Source organism: Aspergillus viridinutans (assembly GCF_018404265.1).
Source record: "Aspergillus viridinutans IFM 47045 DNA, scaffold_4, whole genome shotgun sequence".
NCBI lineage: Eukaryota > Fungi > Ascomycota > Eurotiomycetes > Eurotiales > Aspergillaceae > Aspergillus > Aspergillus viridinutans.
This window is the reverse complement of record NW_025091220.1, coordinates 2263769-2286902: the sequence shown is the minus strand read 5'-3', so window position 1 is coordinate 2286902 and position 23134 is coordinate 2263769. Positions and strand designations below refer to the sequence as shown.

General features: G+C 49.1%; 10 protein-coding genes across 10 annotated transcripts; 5 read left to right on the top strand and 5 right to left on the bottom strand.

Annotated features, from left to right (window-relative positions):
* Window positions 1-160: 160 nt before the first annotated feature.
* Aspvir_006738 (uncharacterized protein) lies at window positions 161-920 on the bottom strand (the record flags this gene model as incomplete). Its single annotated transcript, XM_043269930.1, has 4 exons — window positions 161-307; window positions 337-556; window positions 621-672; window positions 773-920. 4 exons carry the CDS (start codon window positions 918-920, stop codon window positions 161-163), a joined length of 567 nt encoding a protein of 188 aa, XP_043125865.1.
* A 3743-nt stretch (window positions 921-4663) lies between these two features.
* On the bottom strand, window positions 4664-5820 carry sonA (putative nuclear pore complex protein (SonA); the record flags this gene model as incomplete). The annotated part of the gene is made up of 2 exons (XM_043269929.1): window positions 4664-5491; window positions 5557-5820. The coding sequence occupies 2 exons, from the start codon at window positions 5818-5820 to the stop codon at window positions 4664-4666; spliced, it is 1092 nt and encodes a 363-aa protein (XP_043125864.1).
* Window positions 5821-6635: 815 nt separating this feature from the next.
* Window positions 6636-8651, bottom strand: Aspvir_006736 (methionine--tRNA ligase MES1; the record flags this gene model as incomplete). The annotated part of the gene is made up of 2 exons (XM_043269928.1): window positions 6636-8454; window positions 8515-8651. 2 exons carry the CDS (start codon window positions 8649-8651, stop codon window positions 6636-6638), a joined length of 1956 nt encoding a protein of 651 aa, XP_043125863.1.
* A 302-nt stretch (window positions 8652-8953) lies between these two features.
* On the top strand, window positions 8954-9755 carry Aspvir_006735 (Yae1 family protein; the record flags this gene model as incomplete). The annotated part of the gene is made up of 2 exons (XM_043269927.1): window positions 8954-9529; window positions 9594-9755. The coding sequence occupies 2 exons, from the start codon at window positions 8954-8956 to the stop codon at window positions 9753-9755; spliced, it is 738 nt and encodes a 245-aa protein (XP_043125862.1).
* Window positions 9756-10125: 370 nt separating this feature from the next.
* On the top strand, window positions 10126-11558 carry Aspvir_006734 (SMP-30/gluconolactonase/LRE family protein; the record flags this gene model as incomplete). The annotated part of the gene is made up of 4 exons (XM_043269926.1): window positions 10126-10259; window positions 10332-10891; window positions 10952-11189; window positions 11255-11558. The coding sequence occupies 4 exons, from the start codon at window positions 10126-10128 to the stop codon at window positions 11556-11558; spliced, it is 1236 nt and encodes a 411-aa protein (XP_043125861.1).
* A 346-nt stretch (window positions 11559-11904) lies between these two features.
* Aspvir_006733 (MYG1 family protein) lies at window positions 11905-13056 on the bottom strand (the record flags this gene model as incomplete). Its single annotated transcript, XM_043269925.1, has 2 exons — window positions 11905-12937; window positions 12995-13056. 2 exons carry the CDS (start codon window positions 13054-13056, stop codon window positions 11905-11907), a joined length of 1095 nt encoding a protein of 364 aa, XP_043125860.1.
* A 1057-nt stretch (window positions 13057-14113) lies between these two features.
* Aspvir_006732 (ICE2 family protein) lies at window positions 14114-15517 on the top strand (the record flags this gene model as incomplete). The annotated part of the gene is made up of 2 exons (XM_043269924.1): window positions 14114-14635; window positions 14714-15517. The coding sequence occupies 2 exons, from the start codon at window positions 14114-14116 to the stop codon at window positions 15515-15517; spliced, it is 1326 nt and encodes a 441-aa protein (XP_043125859.1).
* Window positions 15518-17381: 1864 nt separating this feature from the next.
* On the bottom strand, window positions 17382-18050 carry Aspvir_006731 (endosulfine family protein; the record flags this gene model as incomplete). The annotated part of the gene is made up of 3 exons (XM_043269923.1): window positions 17382-17765; window positions 17841-17924; window positions 18015-18050. 3 exons carry the CDS (start codon window positions 18048-18050, stop codon window positions 17382-17384), a joined length of 504 nt encoding a protein of 167 aa, XP_043125858.1.
* A 974-nt stretch (window positions 18051-19024) lies between these two features.
* Window positions 19025-19932, top strand: Aspvir_006730 (SAM-dependent methyltransferase; the record flags this gene model as incomplete). Its single annotated transcript, XM_043269922.1, has 4 exons — window positions 19025-19364; window positions 19535-19645; window positions 19703-19821; window positions 19876-19932. The coding sequence occupies 4 exons, from the start codon at window positions 19025-19027 to the stop codon at window positions 19930-19932; spliced, it is 627 nt and encodes a 208-aa protein (XP_043125857.1).
* Window positions 19933-20954: 1022 nt separating this feature from the next.
* kexA (serine-type carboxypeptidase kexA) lies at window positions 20955-22966 on the top strand (the record flags this gene model as incomplete). The annotated part of the gene is made up of 3 exons (XM_043269921.1): window positions 20955-21142; window positions 21210-21570; window positions 21632-22966. 3 exons carry the CDS (start codon window positions 20955-20957, stop codon window positions 22964-22966), a joined length of 1884 nt encoding a protein of 627 aa, XP_043125856.1.
* Between the last annotated feature and the right edge of the window lie 168 nt (window positions 22967-23134).

Genomic DNA, 23134 nt, shown 5'->3' with positions numbered 1-23134 from the left:
CATCTTGAACCCGCCCATGAAAAGACATGCAGGGAAGCGAGACGCGAGATAGAGGTGCTCTGGCCATTGAAGAATGGAATAGGAGGAGGGATCGAAAGAAGTGAAGAGAGGGGAAGATAGCCAGACCTCGCCATTATGATGGCTAGGATGCATAAGATATCTATGCCTCATCCTTCTTCTTCTTGGACTTCTTGCTGGGTGCTGCGGGTGGGCCGTTCTTGGTCTGATGGACGATGAGGCGTGTCCAGCACTCCTCCTTGTCCCACTCGAAGCCAGCGAGGTAGGGCTTATCCAGTTCATCATCGGCCTAGAGGGAACGGTCAGTAGTGAAATGACTTGAAGGACGCTGGAAAAGAGAGCAGATATGCGTGCCTTCTTCTTGAATTGCTTGTAGATTGCGTCCAGCGCATCCTTGACTGTGACACCCTTGAGGTTACGAGCAGTGACTGACAGACCCAACGGCCATACCAGGTCAATCTTCTTGACCGGTGGGGTCACCAGGTACATCTTGAGAACGTCCTTGTCGTCGATGGTGTTTGGAGACGTGTTGAGCTTCCTGTACCGCATGCATGAGCTTGATTTGATCCGAGCCCCGTTACCGCAGGCGGAGTCACGCTTACCATCCAGTCTTTTGTGTCTCGATGGGCAATGACAACTCAATCTTTTGTGCCTCTACGCTCGAGAGTAATAAGCTTACTGCAGACACTCATTGGTGCAAGCAAAGCAAGGCTAACTTGGATACTTCAAGTAACACATCGGAATAGAGACTTACCAAGATCCTTGATGTTCCAGACACCTTCTGTTTGGGATGTAGTGCGCTTGTGAGACTTCTTTTCTGCCTTATCGGGGGCCTTTTCGTCCTTGGGCGATATTGACAAGCCGGCGATGGCAGAGTCGACCTTGGTGAGTTCGGCAGACATGGTTGCAACTGATGGTGCTGGGATCAGAGAAGCAAAGAGATGAGAATGGTTCTAAGAGAGAACCGACCCTCCTGGATTAGCTTCTTGCCCACATGATCACGGTATAGACTGCAAGGATATTGCAACGACGATGAAAGGACGGTTGATGGAGGGCAAGAGAGGAATGGACAGCTGATAGGACGGGAAGGGGAGAAATGCAGGAACGAAGAAAGCTTACCAGACTGTTGGACAAATTGATGATGGTTACGGATGGAATCCAAAGAGAATCAATGGATGGAAAGGGAGAGAAGGGGAAGAAGAGGAAGAGAGGGAAGGGGAGGGGAGGAAAAGGATGGGAAGATGGGCGGGAGGGGGAAGAGGCAGGTGACCCTGAGTCCTTGAGGGGAGATGAGTGGTTCTACCAAAGGAGGAATGAGGAGATCGAATCATGGATACTTACCTTAATGAGCTCAGCATCATAGTATCTTTTCACACAGAATGGCCTGTACGACTCTACCAGGAAGGTACGTACCTGACTTCCCTACGTAGTTATCTTAGGTACGCCTACATCCTCTCTGGTCATACAGAGTTTGTACAGTACCAAGCATCTACATCCACCAGTCGTTGAGCATTAATCGATGAAGATGAAGAAGAAGATGATGATGATGGTGGTGGTGGTGGTGGACCCACTGTTTGAAAACATACCATGCGTGCATTTTGAGTTGAGTCAATGACCTTTTGAAGCTGGAGCGGGGTCGAAGCCTCTAGATCGAGTCTACTTGCCTAGGGAGGTAGCTAGCTATCAAGGGGACAGGCAAATCTTTCTGCTTCCAGAAAGGTATCGCATGATGAGCTTCGAATGGTGGTTGGCCGATTGCATTCTCGCTAATACTGCGATATGATTTCATCATATCCTTAAGGCACCAACATCAGTTTACCTCGCAATCTACATCGTAGAACTGACTGAGGAGGAAGGGGGAAATGACGGAACAAGGATCGTATGGACGTGATAGCTACCTATGTATAGATGCATATGCATCTAGTTTCTTTAGTCCGTGTCGTGTACCTATACATCCATCAGTTGACCATTAATATTGATATTCCAATATCTAGATAGACGAGATACTTTCTTCTGGAGAAAAATCCGTGGATTTTGATACTCAGTAATAGAATGCCTCCATCTTCTCAGTATTGTCAGTATGATAGGTAGCTTCTCCGGGAGAACCGGATCACACGCGAGCGTGACGTTTCTAAGAGCTCTGGTGGGCGGGATCCACTATCTACTCTTACGTTGACTGTTGATTCTAAGGCTGCACCCCGCATTCCCGCGCTCCACTTGGCGTGTGAGTATGACCTTACCAAAGTACTCCGTTGTCCCACCTACCTCTAGGTCCTCGATCGTCAGTAGTTATTATGCAGCGAGAAGAGTTATTGGATGGACAGCGAGCTATGATTGTAGAAGAAGTGTATCTGCCAAATAATTGCAAGTAGCTAAGTAGATGTTGAGTCTTGACGACACCACTCAAAAATGGTCTTAAACTTAGGACCCTGAAAGTACGAATGAACAAATGCCAATCGAAGGCTCATCCGGGGACAGAATGACCTCACGTGCGGCCGTCGAAGCTCAAATCCACCACTCAACAGCCACTGCAATGCCTCCTTACCTTGTATGAGAGTTGCATGTTTCCATGGGTCGACAGTCCCATTCCGATTTTGAACATCAATGGCTCCTGAGGGTCAAGGTATTCGGGGTAGCCATAACCAAAAATGGATAAGACAACCAATACTCACGTGATGATCTACAGCCAGTCTCCTGATCAGTCATCTTTATTATTGTCTGATAATAGAGAGGTACCTCTAATGAAACTAACAAGCACATTGGGTCAGCTAACACTTCTCCACTAACTCTTAGGAAACAATCTACTAAGGTATCACCATGATTAGTGACTTTAGCGTTGAGGGTGGGTCTCGGTTCTGAGTATGGCCAAGGGTGGTGTGATACCTGTGATATGCAATGTACACACCCGACTTGGTAGAAGATGGAGTCTTCTTAAGACCTGGTGTTTCAGATGTTCTTTTACCTTCTCTCTAATAATTTCGCGGTGACAATGGAAGTCACATTATCATTGTAAACTTTGCGAAAAGTTACTTCAAAACATATGCTACCACTCTAAGGTATATATCACCTTATCAAGGTACAGGGGCCCAGTAATAATTCGTGGCTATGCTCACAAGGGGTGGGCTTCATAGTAAGTAGTCTCTCCCCAGCATCAAACGACTCAAACTGCAGGAGACGAGGCCAAGTGCTGGCAATTATCTACGTCTTTTTTCGGTCTGGTTTTCTTCTCTTCGACTCAAAAGTCAAAAACATCAATTTCTAACCATCATTTAGAGCGATGTCCATCATCTAAAGTTGATGTTTATTCAAATCGGTGTTTTGGGTGTGCTGACAGCAAAGGAAACAACAATGCTTGCCTGAATCTACCTTCAAAGCACCAGCAGAGAATGCAGGGGCTCTCTTTCACCACATGCTTTTCATCTGGAGAAATGCTCTGAAAAAGCCATAACATACCACAGCAAAGGAAAGGAGGAAAGGGTCAACTGAAGAGCATTTGGCGATTACCTGGTACAAACCGCAACTTTGCAAACTCGTCGACTCCACAATGTGAAACCGCTTCCTGACAATGTCTGAAAACGACTCTGTCATCGAGTCACCTCTGAGACGACGGCATTCCTATTCTTATTGATACAGTATGTCATCACTCAAACCAGTCTGGCCTTCTAACGAGCTTATAACTTCTAACTTCTAAAGCTACTTAGGGTCACTTAGTGCTCACCGACCGCCCATCGAGTTGGAGAGCCAAGACTGCGGGGAACTCTAGAGGGAGCTTGGGCTCTCCCCGCAAAATCGGCCGCCGTCATCCATGGCCGAGATTGAAACTATTATCCACGATTGATCCTTCCAAAGCGAATTGTATCCAACTTTCCATTAGCCTGCGCTCCCCTCCCTATAATCGAGTGCAAGTAATTGCTTTTGCCCAGACTTACTCAGAAGAAAAGAGCAGACCGAGGAGGGAGCATTGCACTTGGGATATTACACACAAGTCCCATTCATCTGCTGCCCTTCGGCCCCAACAGCGCCCTCGTCCGGAAATCTCGATGTCGCAGCGACCACAATTGAGGAAGTTGGACAGCAGCCCTTAAAGGATAGATGCGAAACGCAGCCTTCAGGTTGGTTTCAACGTAACAGGAGGCCTAGGCCACAGGCATCGACTTCCACCTGTTCTGTTACGATCGTAATCACTCTCTTAACAAGTGCGACACTACAATTCTACAACCCTCATCAGGTCAAAGGGGTACTGGTGCTCAGAATTATCATAGTAATATTCTAAGTAGCGTGGCTTCCTTTCTTCTTCGTTGTAGATTTTACGCCTGAACCCTCTTTCGACAACGGAAGACTCGATCTGCCGGCAAGTTGATCTACTCTCCTCAGTCATTCTGAGATAGTAGAAAAGGAAACCCCATCCCAGAAATAAAAGCAATGACGAATCGCTCATATGATACATGGGGGAAACGCACGAATAAAACAGAGAGAAAAAGAACATCCAGAGAATTCAGGCCTCAGATTGAAACGCCTAAGACTGCCACCAGAGCCGATCATCATACATCAAGGGCACATGGTTGGCCGTTTACTCATGATAAAGCCAGGCCCGGTTGTACCCTCCCAGATTATCACCATCGAACACGCCAGTTTTGCCTCCCCTCTACCTCTTCCGGGTACCAGGTCTTGGCTTCACTTCCTCTGGCGCTACTGGATGGAGCATCACCTTGTTGGGAAGTTGTTGCGTGTTCGCTGAATATCCTTTACTCCAATCGTAGCTGACGGCATATGCAAAGATGTTGCCATTGCGGTTGAAGGCGGTGCTGGAGATCGTTCCTCCCACAGAAGGGTATCCTTTCAAACGATGCTTGGCATCCTTGTCCCAGAAATGGAAGGTACCATCACTGCCTGCGGTGCTGAAGGTACCGTGGACCGGATGGAAGGAAATGGCATTCACAGAGTAAATGTTGTTGATATCTCGTTGGTTTGGAGGGGTTTCCCGATGACACTTGAAGCTGAAGTTGGAACTAGAGTCCTTGTCCTCAACATATTGAATGGCACAACGTCCTTCGATACTACCGACAGCGAAACCAGTGGCATCCGTAAAGCAGCTGACTACCCGCGTCTGCCACTTGAGTGGTGACTGCATGGTCTTATAGAACTTGGTGGGATTGTCAAGATTGATGATGTTAATGTATCGGTCTGCCGTTCCCACCACTAGCAGCTTGTTCTTGACATCCATGGTGTAGACGCGCTCCTGACACTCCACCGTCGCAATAGGGGTGGATTGCCGCAGGTCCCAGTATTTGACGGTCTTGTCCCATGAACCAGTCACAAGAAGAGAAGAGTTTCCAGCCGGGTTGGGAATCATATGACAGCACCGGATAGGAGCATCGTGGGCAGCGACTTGAACGGGTGTAGTAGCGTTAGCTGCGAGGTCCAGCATGCGTGCAGCTTTGTCGGCGCCAGCTCCGACAACTTTCGTTCCATCCTAGCCAAAAGCACAAAGATTAGCAGGTCAGACAAAGAACACATGACGAGAAGTAGAAACTTTACCGGTGACCAGCAACAATTTAAGACCGGAGCTTCATGCTCGAAAAGAGCTTTACCCTCACTCTGACCCTGTTCGTTGATTTCGTAGATGCGGACCTTCTTGTCCCACGAAGCTACCGCGAGATGTTCGCTTGCGGGAGAAAATCGAAGATCAGAGATGCCATCTTCGGGCGGCGAGTTGAGCGCTACATCTTTGGAGATATCGCCTGTGGTATTTGTTTGACCAGCTGCTGTCGACGTAGCGCCGACGTTCCCGAAGAGCGACATTCGAACGGGGGAGCCTTTTCTCTTCTGTTTTCTTCGGTTGTGGCTTGCGCGGTATGAGGTGAACAACGAATGAACCCAGACTATGAGGCACACGAAGGACAAAGAAAATGAAAGTGGTTTATACCTCCGGTGCAACAGCTTCCTGGTATAGTTAAAACAGACAACCAGGGCCGGACTAGGAGGAAAAGCAGCGTATGAGACAAGTCTTGACGCGGTGTACACGAATCAAGTGCAAGTACCTTCAGGTTGGGACCTGAGACTTAAGGCACTGACGAGAGGTGGGCAAAATCCTCAGGGCACCACACATACCGCCTTCCTATAATATTAAAAACAACCCCAAGTCCGAGAAAATGCAGTCAAACGTCGTTTTGCAAATATTTAGTGACACAATATCTTTTCTGACGGGACAAAAAGGGGCAATGATAGGGCAAGTCAATACTACCGTGCAGACTGCGATTTTATATAATCCCAAGGACAGTCGCGGTAGGTAGATGCCATGGAACACTGTCCTCCGTCCAAACGCATACTGCCTAAACATCTGATGCCTACGGAGTACAATACGCTGGTACTTAATGCCCATAAAACAAGTTGAAGTCAGTATCTGCTCGGCGAAGGGTATTGTCAATAAATCTCAGTAATTGTCATTTCTACTACATCGTATCTCATGCCAGCCGGTCATCTCCAAAACACCACGAGGGAATCGAGAACCAAAACCCCTCCAGCCACCTCGATATCATGTACGACGGTCATTCCAGGCTTTTCAAGCCTCTTCGGGAGTGAAAAATCTCAGAATCCATTGGATAATGAATGAGAGCTCACGATGTTGGGATCGTGACCTGGGCCATGCCATCGACAACCTTCTCAACCGCTTCATCGTTCTTCCCCTCCGTAGTAATATCAGTCGCCTCTGCGCCTCCCTTGGCAGAAGCCTCAACACTAGTTTCAGCTGCCTGTGCCGCTTTCTTCTCCTTCTTCTTCAATTTGCTGGCTTTGTTGGCTGCCTTCTTTGCAGCAGCCTTGGCAGCTTCCTCCTCCTTCTTCTGTCTGTCTGCCTGAGATCCGCCGAACAGCTCACGCCATTCATCGGCCTTCTTCGGGTCAATGCGAGAAAAGAGATACCTGGCCTTGCCAATCTTGTGGCCTGCCTTCAGGGCCACTGGTTTCCAGCCATCTTTGAGTTCATCGAAAGACGGAATGACTCCAAAGGGCGCGTTCAGCTGCTCGAGAATAGACCTGGAGGTAGCAGGAAGGTAAGGAGCGAAGACACTGGAGAGAAGGTGGATCAAGTTGATGACGGTACCGACAACCGCCGCAGCCTTGTCGGGTTCGTTGGCAATGAGGGCGTTGTCAAGTCGGTTGGCCTGGATGAGACCGTTTCCAGCCTCCGCGAGCCTCATCGCTGTGCTAATACCTGCGCGAAGATGCACGCCTTCCATCTCTTCAATGTACTGTCGCAGGAGGCTTGTGATCTCGTCCAAGTTCGGCTGGAAGCTCTCGGGAACGGTGAACTCAGGGATAGTGGAGTTATAAGAAGCTGCGATCAGCTTGACGACACGGTTAACCAGGTTACCCAATTTGGCCAATAATTCGCTGTTATTGCATTCGACGAACGGACGCCACTCGAACTGTGTGTCGCCAGTCTCCGGGCGATTCTTCAAAAGGTAGTACCGCCACACATCTGGGGGCACGCCTGTCTGCTTGGCGTTGTTTCCAAACACGCCGACTCCTCTAGACTTGCTAAACTTGCCTCCCTCGTAGTTCAGGTACTCAGTGGTACTGAGATGGTGCAGCATGGTCCACTTCTCTTTGGTTCCCAGCTCGCACCCAGGGAAAATCACACTGTGAAAGGGCACATTGTCCTTGCCAAGGAACTGATACAGTTCAACCTCCTCCGGGTTGCGCCACCACTTCTCCCAGTCGGGAGTGTAGTTGGCCGTGATCGACGGATAGCCGATGCAGGCCTCGAACCACACGTAGAGAACTTTATTCTCGAATCCAGGGAGGGGAACAGGAACTCCCCATTTGAGATCTCTGGTGATGCCACGGTCCTTTAAGCCTTCTTTCAACCATGCCTTGGTGATGTCCCTAGAATTTTTGGGCCAGTCGCCTTTCTCCATGGCGGGGAGAACCCATTTCTCAATCTCAGGCTGCAGCTTGTCAAGAAGAAGGTGAATATGTTTCGTGGAGCGGCGCACGGGCGTAGCTCCATCGAGCTTACAGCGAGGTTTGATGAGATCAAAAGGATCGAGAAGGTGGCCGCACTTGTCGCACTGATCTCCTCGAGCATCTTCGTAGTGGCACCGCGGGCACTCTCCCTCAACATAGCGGTCCGCTAAAAATGACCCGTGCGCCTCACAGAATGGCTGTTCTGCGGTCTTCTCCGTCAGGTATCCATTCTCGTAGAGCCTCTTGAAAATTGCCTGCGAGATTTCTGTGTGCTGCTGGGTGGGAGTGCGGCCGAAATGGTCGAAACCGATTTCGAACCACTCGTACACCTCCTGGTGGATCTTGTTGTATTTGGCACAGAGCTCCTCCGGCGTCACCTTCTCCTCCAAGGCCTTCGTCTCCGTTGCCGTGCCGTACTCATCTGTTCCACAGATATAGAGAGTCTGTCGTCCGCAAGCTTTGTGATATCTGGGACAAATCCTAGGTGAGCCTCAAACAGCGGAACAAAGAGCGGCGCACAAGACACACCTAGCGAAGACGTCGGCACTGAGAACTGAACCTACAATGTTGCCCAAGTGAGGCACATTATTGACATAAGGCAAAGCACTTGTGATGAGAATGTTTCGCTCGCCCTTCTTGGGCAAAATTGTGGTTTCTGAAGCCATGGTTGTTGGTTACAGAATGGCGGGGTTGTGGAGGGGCAGAAAATGTTTCAAAGTGCGGATGATTCATCGCTCGGAGCCGGATGGTTCCAATCTGCTATCTATAACTAGGCTTTTTGTGTACTCCGTGAAGAGAACATCAACAAGTGTCAACCTGCGACCCATTCTGTCCCGATTGGTGCTCAGAAATAGAGATCTCACTGTCTCTTCGACGCTATCTTCTCTTATTTTCTTCTTTGCCTCTGACCTGTGCCTGGTTTCGCTTATTGTTCCACGCGCAGTCTCATCCCGGTGTTCGATTGGTCATGGAAAAAAATATACTTGACAGTCTCCTCGACCTGGAAGAGGAATTCTACCAAGAGGGCTATAATTTGGGTGCAACCGATGGTGCCCAGGCTGGTTACACTGAAGGAAGCGTATTTGCCGTTGAAAAAGGCTTCGAAAAGTTTGTTGAATTGGGAAGACTATATGGCAAAGCACTCGTCTGGGCCCAGAGACTCGCAGATTCTGACTCCTCCCGGAATTCGTCACAGCAGAGTGATAAAACAGATACCCGCAAGTCTCAGCCATATAATGAGGATGACCTTCTCTTAGAACCATTCGTATGCAAGGAGATGCTGCCTCTTCCCGCCAGTTCACGGCTGGCCAAAAACCTTGAGATTCTACTCGAATTAGTTGACCCAGCGTCGTTGCCTATGGAGAACACGGAAGAAGCTGTCACAGATGTTGATGAGCGTCTTAAGGGCGCTACAATCAAGGCTAAGCTTATCCAGCGAGCGCTTGGAGAACGGGAGGACGCTTCAGACATCCATCCTGACGTCAAGGATGCCCAGGTAGCCGGTGATGGAACAGGGAGCATTGAGGACATTAGCTCACTGAACGTTCGCCGTTAGGTTGCATTATTTTGTTCTCATGCAAGGATTCATCGTTCTTCTCATGTTGCAGCGCTGTGGTGTTTTCTCCAGCAGCACTATGGAGTCCTGTCTCCTAATCGGACTTTCTCCGACCGGATGGCAGCCGACCCCCGGCGATCTACCTGGGCCCTGGCTCTCGGTCTTCAACCCTGGAATGCGAGCCTCATCGGATGTTACCAATGACGATGGCTAAGCATTATGTCTTCGATATAATCAAACATTGCCGTCTCAGAGCAGGCTTTGTGGGCGATCATTACTCCACAGGGCTGTACAGGCCGTCCATTCACCCCCACACTTGAGGACTACACTTGCCGTTTCAATGCACTTCCAACGAAAGCTTTTAAGCTTCAAAGCTGTGTAGCGGTATTTCCCCGGTTTTCTGGGTATTCTGTCATACTAGGTAGCTCTGAGTATTCTTCGATGCTTTCTTCCTCCGCGTGGGGGCGGGGACCGTGTTACTGTGCTATTTTATATATGACGCCAACCCTCGGGGTTGCAGGGAAAGCCCACGAACAAGCAGTTCTCCTCTCGCAGTGATCTTCATCGAACTCCCTTGAGTTACCATGTATTGGGTCACCTTGACGTGTTCTTTCCTTTTTGCCCGGCTGGCTCTCACGCAGACCAGCGTCACAGATCCCATCTCTGAGGACTGCGGCCCTTCGGTTGTGTGCATCAATCATTATGCAAATGTGTTGCCGTACGTCTTTTGACCCCAAAGCCGGTATCAACGCCCAGTATGTCGCACCGCTGGAATTGACTGCTCTTTCAGATATCATTTCTATCGGAACATATCCACTTCTCAGGTTGCCACAAGCTTTGGTGACACGGTAGTAGCAAATGGCACTTCATTACATAACATAAAATCGGCCGACTTCATTGTTTATGACAAGGAAAGGGGCCTAAAGATCCTTGGAACTCAGCCTACATATAAGTATATGTTTGCCGTCTCGGATGCCGTGCATGAGGCTCCGGTCTACGTTGCGGCACAGAACAAGCTCTACTTGTCTCAATTAGCGCCTCCAGCAGGCTATCTCCCGCAGCTTGTCGTCGACTTGAATCAAGATCCGCCTACGCTATCAGAATTTCTCTCCGATCCTCCGGTCTACGCGCCAAATGGGGGCACATTCCACAATGGCAGAGTGATCTGGGGAGCCTCTGGCGGTAACCGGTCGATCGGCGGCACTGAGCAGCGGCCAGGATTGAGAACGCTCGACCCTGAAACTAATAAGACCCTCACTTTGCTCAACAACTACTACGGTTATTACTTCAATACGGTCGACGATCTCGCAGTGCACGGCAAAACGGGCGACATTTGGTTCACAGATCCGCGTATGTCTCCTTGTCTTCTGATTTACTTGCTGCGAAATCATTGGACTGACGCCTTAGCAGAATACTCATGGTTCAATAAGCTCACTGATACACCCCCTCAGCTTCCATCTGCTACATACAGATACAACCCTAAATCTGGCGCCGTTTTTGTCGTTGATGACACTCTCAGTCAGCCCAATGGCATCGCATTCAACCCGGATTACTCAACTGTGTACATCAGCGACACTGGTGCAGTGAGTGGACCGGTCGATCCCAAATTCGGCCACCCGGGAACACCTTTTAATGCCACAGGCCCCAGGTAAGAGCTCGAACTGACAAGGAACTAAAGGTTGGACTGACTAACGGAGTGTACCATGACTATAGAACCATCTATGCTTTTGACGTGAGCAAAGATGGTACCACAGCTTCTAACAAGCGGCCTGTTTATCTGTCTGCTGGATATGTCCCAGACGGTCTCAAGGTTGCTGCCAATGGGTACATCGTGACCGGCAATGGACGAGGCGTTGATGTTCTCGATCCTCATGGCCAGCATCTGTTGACAATACAAACCAATTATACCGTGCAGAACTTCGCGTGGACTGGTCCGAAACTCAAGACACTCTGGTTGATGGGCTCTGGGGGTATTTCTAAAGTTGAATGGGATCTTGCAGGTCAGGACCTAAAGTAGTTTTGGCCCTTTGAGACATCCATTATCGGGAAGAAGAAATGTGCAAATGTCTGCACCTCTTATGTCTCGTGAACTCTGAAGAGCAATTCCATTCCAACTCAAGAAGCATTATTGATTACCTCGCCCACAATAATTGTCCACTCTCCCATAATCACAGTCTAATGAAAGAATCTACTGAAATGGAGAAAGGATTTTCAGAATGCAAGCGTTCTGGTAGAAATCACGTTAAACCTTCTAGCCCACAAAACCAAGTCTCTAGGTACTACGGCTAAGAATTACGTGGTTAGCGTATATCAGCCCCAAAAACTGTAAGCTTCAATATTCTGTAGGTAATTTTAGATAAACACTATAGCTCCAATGACCGAACAGCCATGGCAAATGCGCCTTCCTTTGTCTTGTGTCCACCAATGAAGCCGCTAGCGTGAACAAAGACTGCACCTTCTGGGATCTTAGGCTTACCAGCCTTCTCGGCTTCGGCAGCAAGGCAGCCATCCAGATCCGCATCACGAACACCACGCCAACTTTCTGGTAACGGCTTGCGGGACTCAAAGCTACCCTCATTTACCGAAACGCACTGGACGCGCCACTTGGATCCTTCAGTAGCACTCTCAGGGTAGAGCACATAGTAGACCTGCTCGTCGGGGTTGATGTCCCCGGCGCCTGAGGCTTCCTTCTCGAAATTGTAGAGATGCTCCTTCCAAGGAACACCGCCCTGTGGAAGAATGATAATACGGCCGGAGGGGTGAACTTCGCGACGGGACCGGTAGGCAGCGCCAACGGTCGCCCGAGCTGGAAGCCACGAAGTAAAGGCATGGTGCAACTTGCGAGTGAAGACGTGTCCCATAAATGTGCTTGCCCTGCTGAAGAGACTATCCTCATCCTGGGGCTCTCCAGGTGGGCAAGTAGGGTCGGGATTGTTCATGTCGTTGACCACAGAAGTGATTGTGATACCACCGTCCCTGAAACGTTTCTCAACGTTGGCCGATGCCAGAGCCGCGGGGTCGTAGACTGGGACACCGTTGTCGTTGGCATCAACTGCTTCGATGAAATCCGTGTAAAGCTTCTCATAAAGCAAGGTAACATCCTCATGATCCAGCGGGAGTGAAGTATGTTGAGCAATGATAGCCCTGCCGAAGTGCATGTACACTAAGCCTGCGGAAGAAAGCCTGGTGTTGTGGTTTGGGAAGGTGGTTGAAAAGGTACGCTGATGATGATCATAGCGGTTGCTGGCTGGGTTATACTCTCCACCAACATCGACAACGGTGTGACATGTGGCCAATTGAGCCGGATCTCTGGTACGAATGAGAGGAGAGGAGGCATATGTCGACAGCTGGCGAAGAAGATAGACTGCCAGAGCCTCGTCGGCGTGGAAATGACCGCTGATGGAAAATCAGTCTCTGGGAGAATACCATCATCGGAGGAGCGTCAAAGAATACTTATGAGTTCCGATCAAAGGAGGGGAGGTCTTCAGTTTCTTCGCAACGGTTTCGTCGGCCATTTTGAACAGCTGTCGCAATCGTAGCATTCAACAACAAAGTGCGGATACTACCAGCAATGAACGATAAAGATACTTGACGCAGAGCTATCTATGATCCCTCTCTTATCTGTAACAGTTACCGTAACAGGACAGCTATTAGGGCTATTATCAAAGGGCTCCCCGCGACATGTGAGTGTGGAGAACTCAGTAATCACTAAACCTGAAATGGCAAGCAACTTCCCCAAAGATGTACCTTATGTTTGTATACTCCGTACGGACCAGACCATTTCGAGGTATAGCGCCAGGCATCAATACCGAAGCGGTATTGGAGGGTAAACAAGTGTCGCATGAGATCAAAAGGTACGAACGAGTACATGAATTGAGACGAGCCATTGCCGATGATCTTACCTCTCATAGATTCAGCAGATTGATTGGAGATAACTGAATGACCTCATCCATCTTTAAGTACACTTCTCTTTTTTGCAGTATACCTTTTGACCGCCACTACCTACATCATGGCTCCTATGATTTTGTCCACCGCCTCTATCTGTGCCAAAGTGCCGCTAGCTTCTTAATTAGCCCTTGGGATTTCGCCTGTATCCAACCAAACAGCGCAGAACAGACAGTCCTCTTGGATTGGAAAAAAAAATTCTGCATCTTCACTGCTTATGTTGTTATTTTCATTATTATTATATATTTTTTCTGGTTCCTTCTTTCCATAGATATTGTGAGAACTTGCTGTTGTCGTTGCAAGCTCAACACGTTATCATTGCCATACTTGTGCAGTGCCACGTGAAAAGACATCATCCTGTCCCGCTTGGTAGATAAGATTGAATTATCCTACAGAACTAGGACCAAAGGGGGAGAGAGGGTAGGAAAAAGTTTCATCTCTTCCACCTATCTATCTATCCAGACTTTGGTTCGGGTTCAAGCTTGATGTCTACTTGTTAAAAGGCCAGGTCTCCTATCGCTCGCCAGATTCAAAGGTCCCTACTCCGTACCGTGTCAACGTTCGCGTCCGTTCTTCCTCCCGCGTCCTCCTTTCTTGGGCAGATTTCCTGCCCCGTACTATTGCTTGATGTGGCTTTTTCGGATCCTCTCGTCGGCCCTCTTCCTGACCGTCACTGTTTCCTCCATCCCACTGGCTTTCGATGTGGGTGGGAAGACGTGCGGTTTGGCCTTTTCTCTATCCCTGGCGACTTTTTACTTCATTTTTTCCCTCCTGAGGCTCACCACCCCCGAGCGATCATGGTTCCGGTCTTCAGTGATCGTCCTTATCCGCTCCTCGCAGTGGATTATCATACCGATACTTCTGATATGGTCCCTGAATCGCTTTTCGATTGATACCGACAACACGAGTAGTTGGGTGGAACGCACATTCAGCGGCAAGAGAGCCCAGGACTCATCCGTCCAGGAGTGGCTTTTCGGACCCGATGGACTCATCGAGACCGTGACTATCGGTAACTGGTATAAGCTTCTCACATGGTCAACGCCTGTTTTTCAGCTTGTCGAAGGGTTCTGCAGCTTGTTGGTCATACAAGCGGCAGGGCAGATCACCCGTTGGCTCGTTAACCGCGGCGGACGAAGTGATAGCTGGATGGTATGAATTTTATTCCCGCCTATTCTTTAGGTCCCTTGGAGTGGAAGCAGATGAATGGATGCTAATTTGCACTTGCAGATTGCCCTTCTAGTACTGTCCGCCTCTATCATATCGAGCTCTGTGTACTTTCTTTGGCGCGTTCTTCAGTTTCCGGAGATATCGAATGTCGATGCCGCTTTGATCGGTGTATCGATTACATGTGCTGTGATTCTGTGCGCCTGGGGTATTGGCAGTGGTCGTGGCAACCCAGTGGAAAGTTCGCTCCTATTCGCCTACGTCGTATTGTGCATCTATCAGATCTTTACCGACTACCAGCCATCGTACCCAGTTGAGCAGGGCTCTTCGCCCACTCAGACCAGCGACTTCCCGCCCCTTCCACCTATCATCATGGCATCCTACTCCACACTCATGCATGCTTTGTCTTCGTTGCCTTCTATCATTCATGCAGCTTTCAACGTGATTACTGCCGTCTTCAGCGCTGTAACTCCCTCCGTCCTAATTTCGCTCGCATACCGTATCTTCGTTCTGTATGCATCCACTCGAATAATCCCTGCTGTTCGGGAATCTGGGGCACGTGCGCTTTCTCAAGAGGCTTCGTTGGACGATACTGATGCTGCGGGTCAATTCTTGGGTTTTCTGAGCTACTTTTCCCCATCGATCCTCATCGCTGTTTATACAAGTCTTCTAATGCAGCACTTTGCCACAACGTCGCAAGCGATGGGTGGCAGCGGCCAGTGGTGGAGCATTCAAGGAGGTGGAGGCGGAAACCTGTGGAGGTGGGTCAACCTCGCCTGCACCCTGGCTTTATACGCTGTCGAGCTATGGCTGGGTGAAAACAACGACCTAGATACTGGATTAGCCGGGCACTGGAAAACGGACTGAAGTCTCGGGGGTGAGACTTGGCTGGAGTTTCGTGAATTTTGTCGCATTTCGATGCGAACTGGAACTTCAAGGACGTCCTATCATTGGGGAACAGTCAGCTCAGCCACTTCAAATGCGTGGGCATCCGGCCCACTGTTTCGACCGCATTCCGTGTACCCCAATATGGAGACTTGCACTGTACATTTGGCGCACGAGTCTTCCGGAATTTCGACCCAAAGAAAATTGCAAGGTTCTGGAATAGGAGCTCGATACCTTGCAATTAGGCCAAGGACCGCACAATGCATCTCGCAAGTCCACGTTTTTCACTCTGACTACGCTCTGGCAGCTCGAAAGCGCACAGTTAGTCGGCAAGTCCGATGGTCGTGGCTATTTTGTTCATGGTAGCTGAGGAATCCCTGCGAAGGAATGGCCGTCGTGCAGCGGGGATACATGCGTTCTCATGCCTGAGTTTCCGGGGAGGATACGCAAGTCCGTTGTGGGGGGCTTGGCGACCATCCTCGAGATACAGGCTTATCTTATTACTAGATTCTGGGCCCGTCTCGCCTTCTGCTGTCTATGATCTTCAGATGCTGAAGAGCGCCGAAAAGCTCCCAGCATCCCTCCGTTTTGCTCCCTTACGATTTATCCTGTTGGTCGCCATGCTCTATACCCCTTGTTCATTCCTCTACTGTGGCCTTTTTTCCTTCTCTGGCTTTCCTCTACAACTTTCCGGTAGCATGACATGTACTGCTCGTGTGATCGGCGCCAGGATGAGACGTGGCCATTCTTTGTACTTTGAGTTTGACTGGATTTCTATACCCCATCATGGTCTGGCGGCATGTCAAACGAAGTTTCGTGTTATTCGTTCCCTGGTGGCCGTTGGTCTTGTCATCTTTGCTTCTTCCCCTTTTTTCTTCCTGAATCTAGACTTATACTAGGCCAGTATACAATAGTCCTTGATTTGCTCTGAGCAGTCATGTCCTACCCGCACCCGGCACATATGGTACAGCTCTCTGGTAGAACCTGAATGGGCACCAGCCATGTGAAGTGTACGAACCCGATGAGTAAGCTTACTTAGACTTATGACTGCTACTTCTCCTAGACAATCATACAAGATGAGTGAAAGTGAAAACGCAAGTCAAGCTTCTGTGAGATCGTGAGATGATCGTAAGACAGTTTAGATGAGAGATGCCAGTTGTTAACTCTGTCTGAGTCAGGTAGGTTTCATATTGATACTACTTGCAGAACTTAGATATGCACAGATCGTACCAAGTATGGCATACTAATTGACATCACACATCAGCGAAGGTAACATATGGTTGTAAAGTGATAATTCATCAACGAAGAGGCCAGAAAAGAGGCGATCAAGGTGATATGCTCAGACAAACAATACAGGCTGTTCGTTGATAGACAGGACGCCAGGCAACGAGATTGTCTGATAAAGGAAATCGATACGGATTGAAGAAAGAGGACTCATAATCACGGCTATGTTTGCAATGCCAAAAAATGATCGATGTAAGGTCACCCAGGGGCCAGCCGGGGAATCGGGGCTCGATCCTTTTCAAGTTTTTTTTGACGCCGCGACGTTTCAGAATCACGGTTCTGGCCCCTACACCCGAAGGAAGGGGTCTGGAGAGGCGAAGGAATGATCCAGGGCGACCGGACACTGATCCTTTCTCTATTTTCTTTGACTCTGAAGCGCAGCTGGGTTTGGCAATCTGATCTTTCTTGGTTCGACCTGCTCTGCAGTATTCCATCACAAGCTTGAAAAGCTCTCGAAATCACACCAAAGGGAGAACAATCCACAGCGCCCGGCTCCTTTCAATACCACGATTGAATCCGCTGGAAAAATAGACACAGAACGCAAGTTGGTGGATTCTGTTGGCTATCGGCGGATGGGAACACCATCACGAGCAGGAGGAGGGCTCACGCTGGGCTCGTTGCCTTCCTTGGCTGAATCGTCGGCGCCCTCCGAATCATCCACGCTAGTTCCACGTTGTAGGTAGCTTGCTTCCTTCACGGGGCTCCGGCTCTGAAATCCGATCGAACCAGCGTGACCGCTGATACTGCCATGGATCTGTTGGCCTTGAGAGCTGGCGCTGCTACCATTACTGGCGACAGCGGTGTTGTTTGCACCGGGGGATGTGGCAGTCAGATGTGGGATGTTCTCCGGAACAGGGTGCTTAGAACCGATATTAGTGACCCCGACATCCGAAGCTTTACCGGCTTTGCTCAATGCATAATCGCCCGAATCGAAGTATTTTCGTTCCTAGAAGAGCGAAGAGGTTTAGAGGGGGTCACCCTGAACAAGAAAGAATGTAGGAGATGAAGAAGTAACCCATACCTTGAGCTTGTTCTGAAGCAGGTCTTTCTTAGTCGGCATTTTACCGTAGAGACGAAGCAGACGTTGTTCGTCGGGGCTCAAGGACTAACAAAACTTTAGCTAGCTCTTCCCAGATGCAATATTTCATAGAATATAGAGAGAAGGGGCAGACGATATGTTTGTGAGGACACTTACGCTGGTGTCCACCTTGTTCTGTTGATGAGGATTCATTTTCAAGTATTGATGAACTGGATGTGGGGAAGTGCAAGTCAAATCAATCAATCAATCAATCAAGAAAATGAAGATTTCAGTTTTCGATGTTTGAATGTGTTATTGGGGTGAGGTCCCGTCGAGAGTAGTAAGGTAGATAGATAGCTAGATAGTAGTCGCCGTTGGAGTGAAGTATGAAGTAGTCGTATGAAGGCGGGGCGGCGGAAAATATGAGGGAACAAGACAAGACAGACAGGAAGAGAGAAGGTTGGGCGTCGACAGGATAAGTCGGAAGATCCCTACCGAATGCGGGGAAAGGAAGTTTAAGTGTTATTATTGTTATTATTGTTATTTTCTGGGAAACTGAAAAAATATAATTAAGAATAATGGAGAAGAAAAGGAATCGTTCAGATGATGGAGCAGATGATGGTGGTATTATATCTATTGTACGTAGTTGGGACATGCGATCTCTGCCCAATAATAATAATCAACCATGATGATGATACATCCATGCTACAGTAGTCCCTTGGATCAGCGAGTAAGATAGTAGAGGAGAACTGCACTGTACTTGAGTCTACTCAACAACCCAAGAGGAAGATCACTTATGTATCTAAACATCATAAATATTATATTTATTCATTTGCAGAGGTACATACATGGTGTACATGGTTATCGATAAGAGGGGTTGGCTCCTAACTTGCTCAGTCTTCGGGGGGTTATCTGGCTGTAAAAAGTTCATTCATTGTTCGACATATAGAGCTTGAAGAATCGATGAAATTGATGCATACTCGTTGCCTAGGCAAATAATTACCTTCTGTTCATCCCATTGTGTAAATTTCGTCACCATTTGGACTGGAAGATGGACTCCAAACCCCGCCGTTACACTGGATCCATACCCATACTACCTTGTCCAGTGAGCTTTGTCTTCCGCCTAGAAAAAAAGACTTCCGGAGTTCATTCGCCATCTCTCCATTCGTTTCATAACCCCCCGAAAAATGTCTCACCAGGATAGTGTACCGTCAGCCAGACAATTGACCTTTGTGGTCGAACATTTGGACCCAGAGCTGGGTCCCTGGTCAGCCTTAGAATACGGCTGTATTGCGCGGGAGTCGCATGCAATGGGAGCAAGATTTCTTCTCAGTTCCGTGCCGACCTCCTTGCAGCTACCAGACGACCTGGCCGCGACACAAGGTCTAGGGGTTGAGCACCGTAGTGTCGAGGAGATCTTCGCAGACCGCAAGTCCAAGGTCTGCCTGCTAGACCCTGCGGCCCAGGTCGAATTGAGCCCCGAAGATGGAGACATCTTTGATGTTTTTCTCTTTGGTGGCATCCTCGGTTCGTAGTCTCCCCATGGCTACTCTTGACGCTGTGATTTTACTTGGTCCGACTCGAGGAAATGTGCTGACTTGCTGGTCTCCTCGCCAAGTACAGGCGATGATCCGCCACGAGGTGCGTTTGATTGAACAACATGCTTTCGCTGACGGAGTTACTGACCCTGGATATAGATCGTACATCCGAGCTGAGAAAGAAAGGCTATGTCGGAAGACGTCTTGGTCCTAAGCAGATGACTACTGACACGGCCGTGCGAGTGACCCGCATAGTCGTTCAAGAGAAAGGTATCTGATTGCGTGTGTCAACTTGACCCATCTTTCATTGATGTTAACTATGATCAGTGCCACTGGAGAAGATCGAGTATGTCGATTATCCCGAGATCATTGTCAACAGACATGAGCGGACCGAAATGCCCTTCCGTTATGTGAAAGGAGACGATGGTCAACCCATTATGCCGGCTGTATGTCTTTCTTAGTGTTGAGCCCCAAATGCATAGAGACGCTGACATGCACAGGGTATGGTTGACCTTATCAAAAAGGACGCTGACAAGGCTGTGGATGACCTGTTTTGATCTGTGAATGGTGGCAATTCAAGGTACCAGGAACGTACAGTGGATAATTGCTGGTTGAAAGGGTACATAACAGGATCATCGACTACATAATACCCCTGCCCAGTCGCTTTTCCTAAGATATAGCTCTCTACAATTTGGCCTTTCTTAAGAATGGCTATTTTAATCTGCGACGCATGAATGGGTCAATTGGCTTCTGTTTCAGCCTAGTTTTTCCTTGCTACCTATATCTAGGTGCAGCATTGACACATTGTTCCTGTACCATGAGAGAGATCTTGACACCACTGCGAAAGATGTATATGTATCAACCATTCAGTTTCGTGTTTTTCCTGCTTAGAGAACAATTCCTCGTTTGTCTTGTATTCCATTCATCAATCCCAATCAATAGTCTCTATAGATAGCCCGAAATAGGGAATACAGCCCGCAAAGAGTCTGTACCGTACAGGTACGGCTCGGCTCATGATCAGGTACTGTATCCAAGTCCCTCGCCTACAATGGAAGTAATCTACCTTAAGGTACTACTTGGGTGCCTTAAAACGGTTACCGTTACCAAATTATTAATTACTGGCAAGTACAATACATGACCATGACCGTACTGTACCACAGTCCAGGCCACGCCATCCAGATCGATTTGCGCCGTCATCGCCGTTATTGGAGCTACTTTTAGAATAAGAACTACCTAACAATAATCAGCCTCAATAAACCGTCCTACACCATCGACCAGTTGACCTGGTCCAGCAATCCTGTCCTTTCTCACTAATCAGTGTGATTGTTTTGCTCTTCTGTTCATACTGATTTTTTTCTCTGGGGTTGCTCTAATATTTCTATCATCGTTTAAGGCCGGACCTCCGAACGGCCGTCATCCTAATTGTAGGGAGACCGTGAAGAGAATCGCCCTCTCCATGATACATTGAGCGTCGCCTTCAGGTCCCTCGCAGAACCATTTCCCGCATAAATACTTGATCTGGTTCTGTACTTTTATGAAAAGAGCTTGATCCCACTGTCCCTCGCCCTGGTCACTTGAGATGCTCTTGACAACGCCCTCATCTCGAGGGTCAAGGACGCAATCGGGCACCGCGAACGTTTCGTCGTGGGCCTTGTCGCTACTCCTCCTGCTCAGTCCGACCCTAGTCTCAGCCAAATCTGCTGCAGACTATTATGTACGATCCTTGCCTGGTGCTCCAGAAGGGCCCTTGTTGAAGATGCATGCCGGGTGAGTTCTAGTGTTTGAGGATCTGATACTCCCAAGATGCTGGCTAATATGATTTGCGCATTATCAGGCATATCGAAGTAGATGCACAGAATAACGGCAACCTTTTCTTCTGGCATTACCAGAACCGTCACATCGCCAACCGCCAGAGAACAGTGATCTGGCTGAACGGCGGGCCAGGATGCAGTTCGATGGACGGCGCTCTCATGGAAATCGGTCCATACAGGCTCAAGGATAACCATACACTGGAGTACAATAATGGCTCGTGGGATGAATTTGCAAACTTGCTTTTCGTTGACCAGCCCGTCGGGACGGGCTTCAGCTACGTCAGCACCAACAGTTATCTCCACGAGCTCGATGAGATGTCAGCTCAGTTCATCACCTTCCTGGAGAAGTGGTTTCAACTGTTTCCTGAGTACGAACGTGACGATGTAGGTGCCCTCATTTTTCATGCCTGAGGATATCCGTGCAACCTTTCTAACTTGTCATCAGATATACATTGCAGGCGAGTCGTATGCTGGTCAGCATATCCCTTACATCGCCAAAGCTATACAGGAACGCAACAAGAAGTTCCGTAATGACCAGAGTGCCCAGTGGAATCTTCGCGGCCTTGTGATCGGTAATGGTTGGATCTCTCCGGCTCAGCAGTACCCCTCTTACCTCACCTTCGCATACGAGGAGGGTCTTGTTACGGAAGGAAGCGGTCTCGCCAAAGATCTTGAAGTTTATCAATCCGTCTGCGAATCGAAGATAAGTGCATCACCGAACGCCATAAACATCAGGGACTGTGAGGAGGTTTTGCAACAGATTCTGGCGCGCACGAAAGATACAAATAAACAGTGTTACAACATGTACGACGTCCGCCTCCGAGATACGTATCCGTCGTGCGGAATGAATTGGCCCACAGACTTGGTGGACGTGAAGCCCTACTTGCAGCGCCCGGATGTGGTCCAAGCCCTGAACATTAACCCCGAGAAGAAGTCCGGATGGGAGGAATGCTCTGGCGCGGTGAGCAGTACCTTCAACGCAGCCAACTCGGTGCCATCTGTTCAACTATTACCGGAGCTTCTCGAGTCCGGCATTCCCATCCTGCTGTTCAGCGGCGACAAGGATCTCATTTGCAACCATGTCGGCACGGAGCAGCTGATCAACAATATGAAGTGGAACGGTGGAACTGGCTTCGAAACCTCCCCTGGTGTTTGGGCTCCGCGTCACGATTGGACGTTTGAAGGTGAACCGACCGGTATCTACCAATATGCCCGGAACTTGACCTACGTCCTCCTCTACAATGCAAGCCATATGGTACCCTACGATTTACCTCGCCAGAGCCGTGACATGCTTGATCGCTTCATGAAGGTCGATATCGCCAATATTGGCGGCAAGCCGGCGGATTCACGAATTGATGGCGAGAAGCTACCGCAGACCTCCGTAGGCGGTCACCCGAACAGCACAGCGGCCGAGCAGCAAGAGAAGGAGAAGATCAAAGAGACAGAATGGAAGGCCTACGCCAAGTCTGGCGAGGCCGCCCTGATAGTCGTGATAATCGGTGTCACGGTCTGGGGTTTCTTCATTTGGCGCAGTCGACGGCGCAACCGCGGCTACCAAGGAGTCTACCAGAGGGAGGTTGGCAGTGGCTCTATTCTGGAGCGCTTCCACAACAAACGCTCCGGGCCCGCCGATGTGGAAGCGGGCGACTTTGACGAGTCTGAGCTCGACAACCTTCATTCACCAGGTCCGGAGCAAGAACATTATGCTGTCGGGGATGACAGTGATGAAGAAGGTGCGAATCGCCAGCCTGCCACGAAGCCAGGAGGCGCTCAACCATAGGTGTTGCCGGTCGGTTGTTTCGGTTCCATATTTATTGTCAATTTTGCGATGAAGTTGGTTAGCTCTAGCGTGTAGTCCACTACAATGCATACATAATTTTTTATCGAGTCGATATTCCATTGCCGCCTGCAAGCGGACATCTAGTGTTGAAGTAAGCTTAGTCAATGT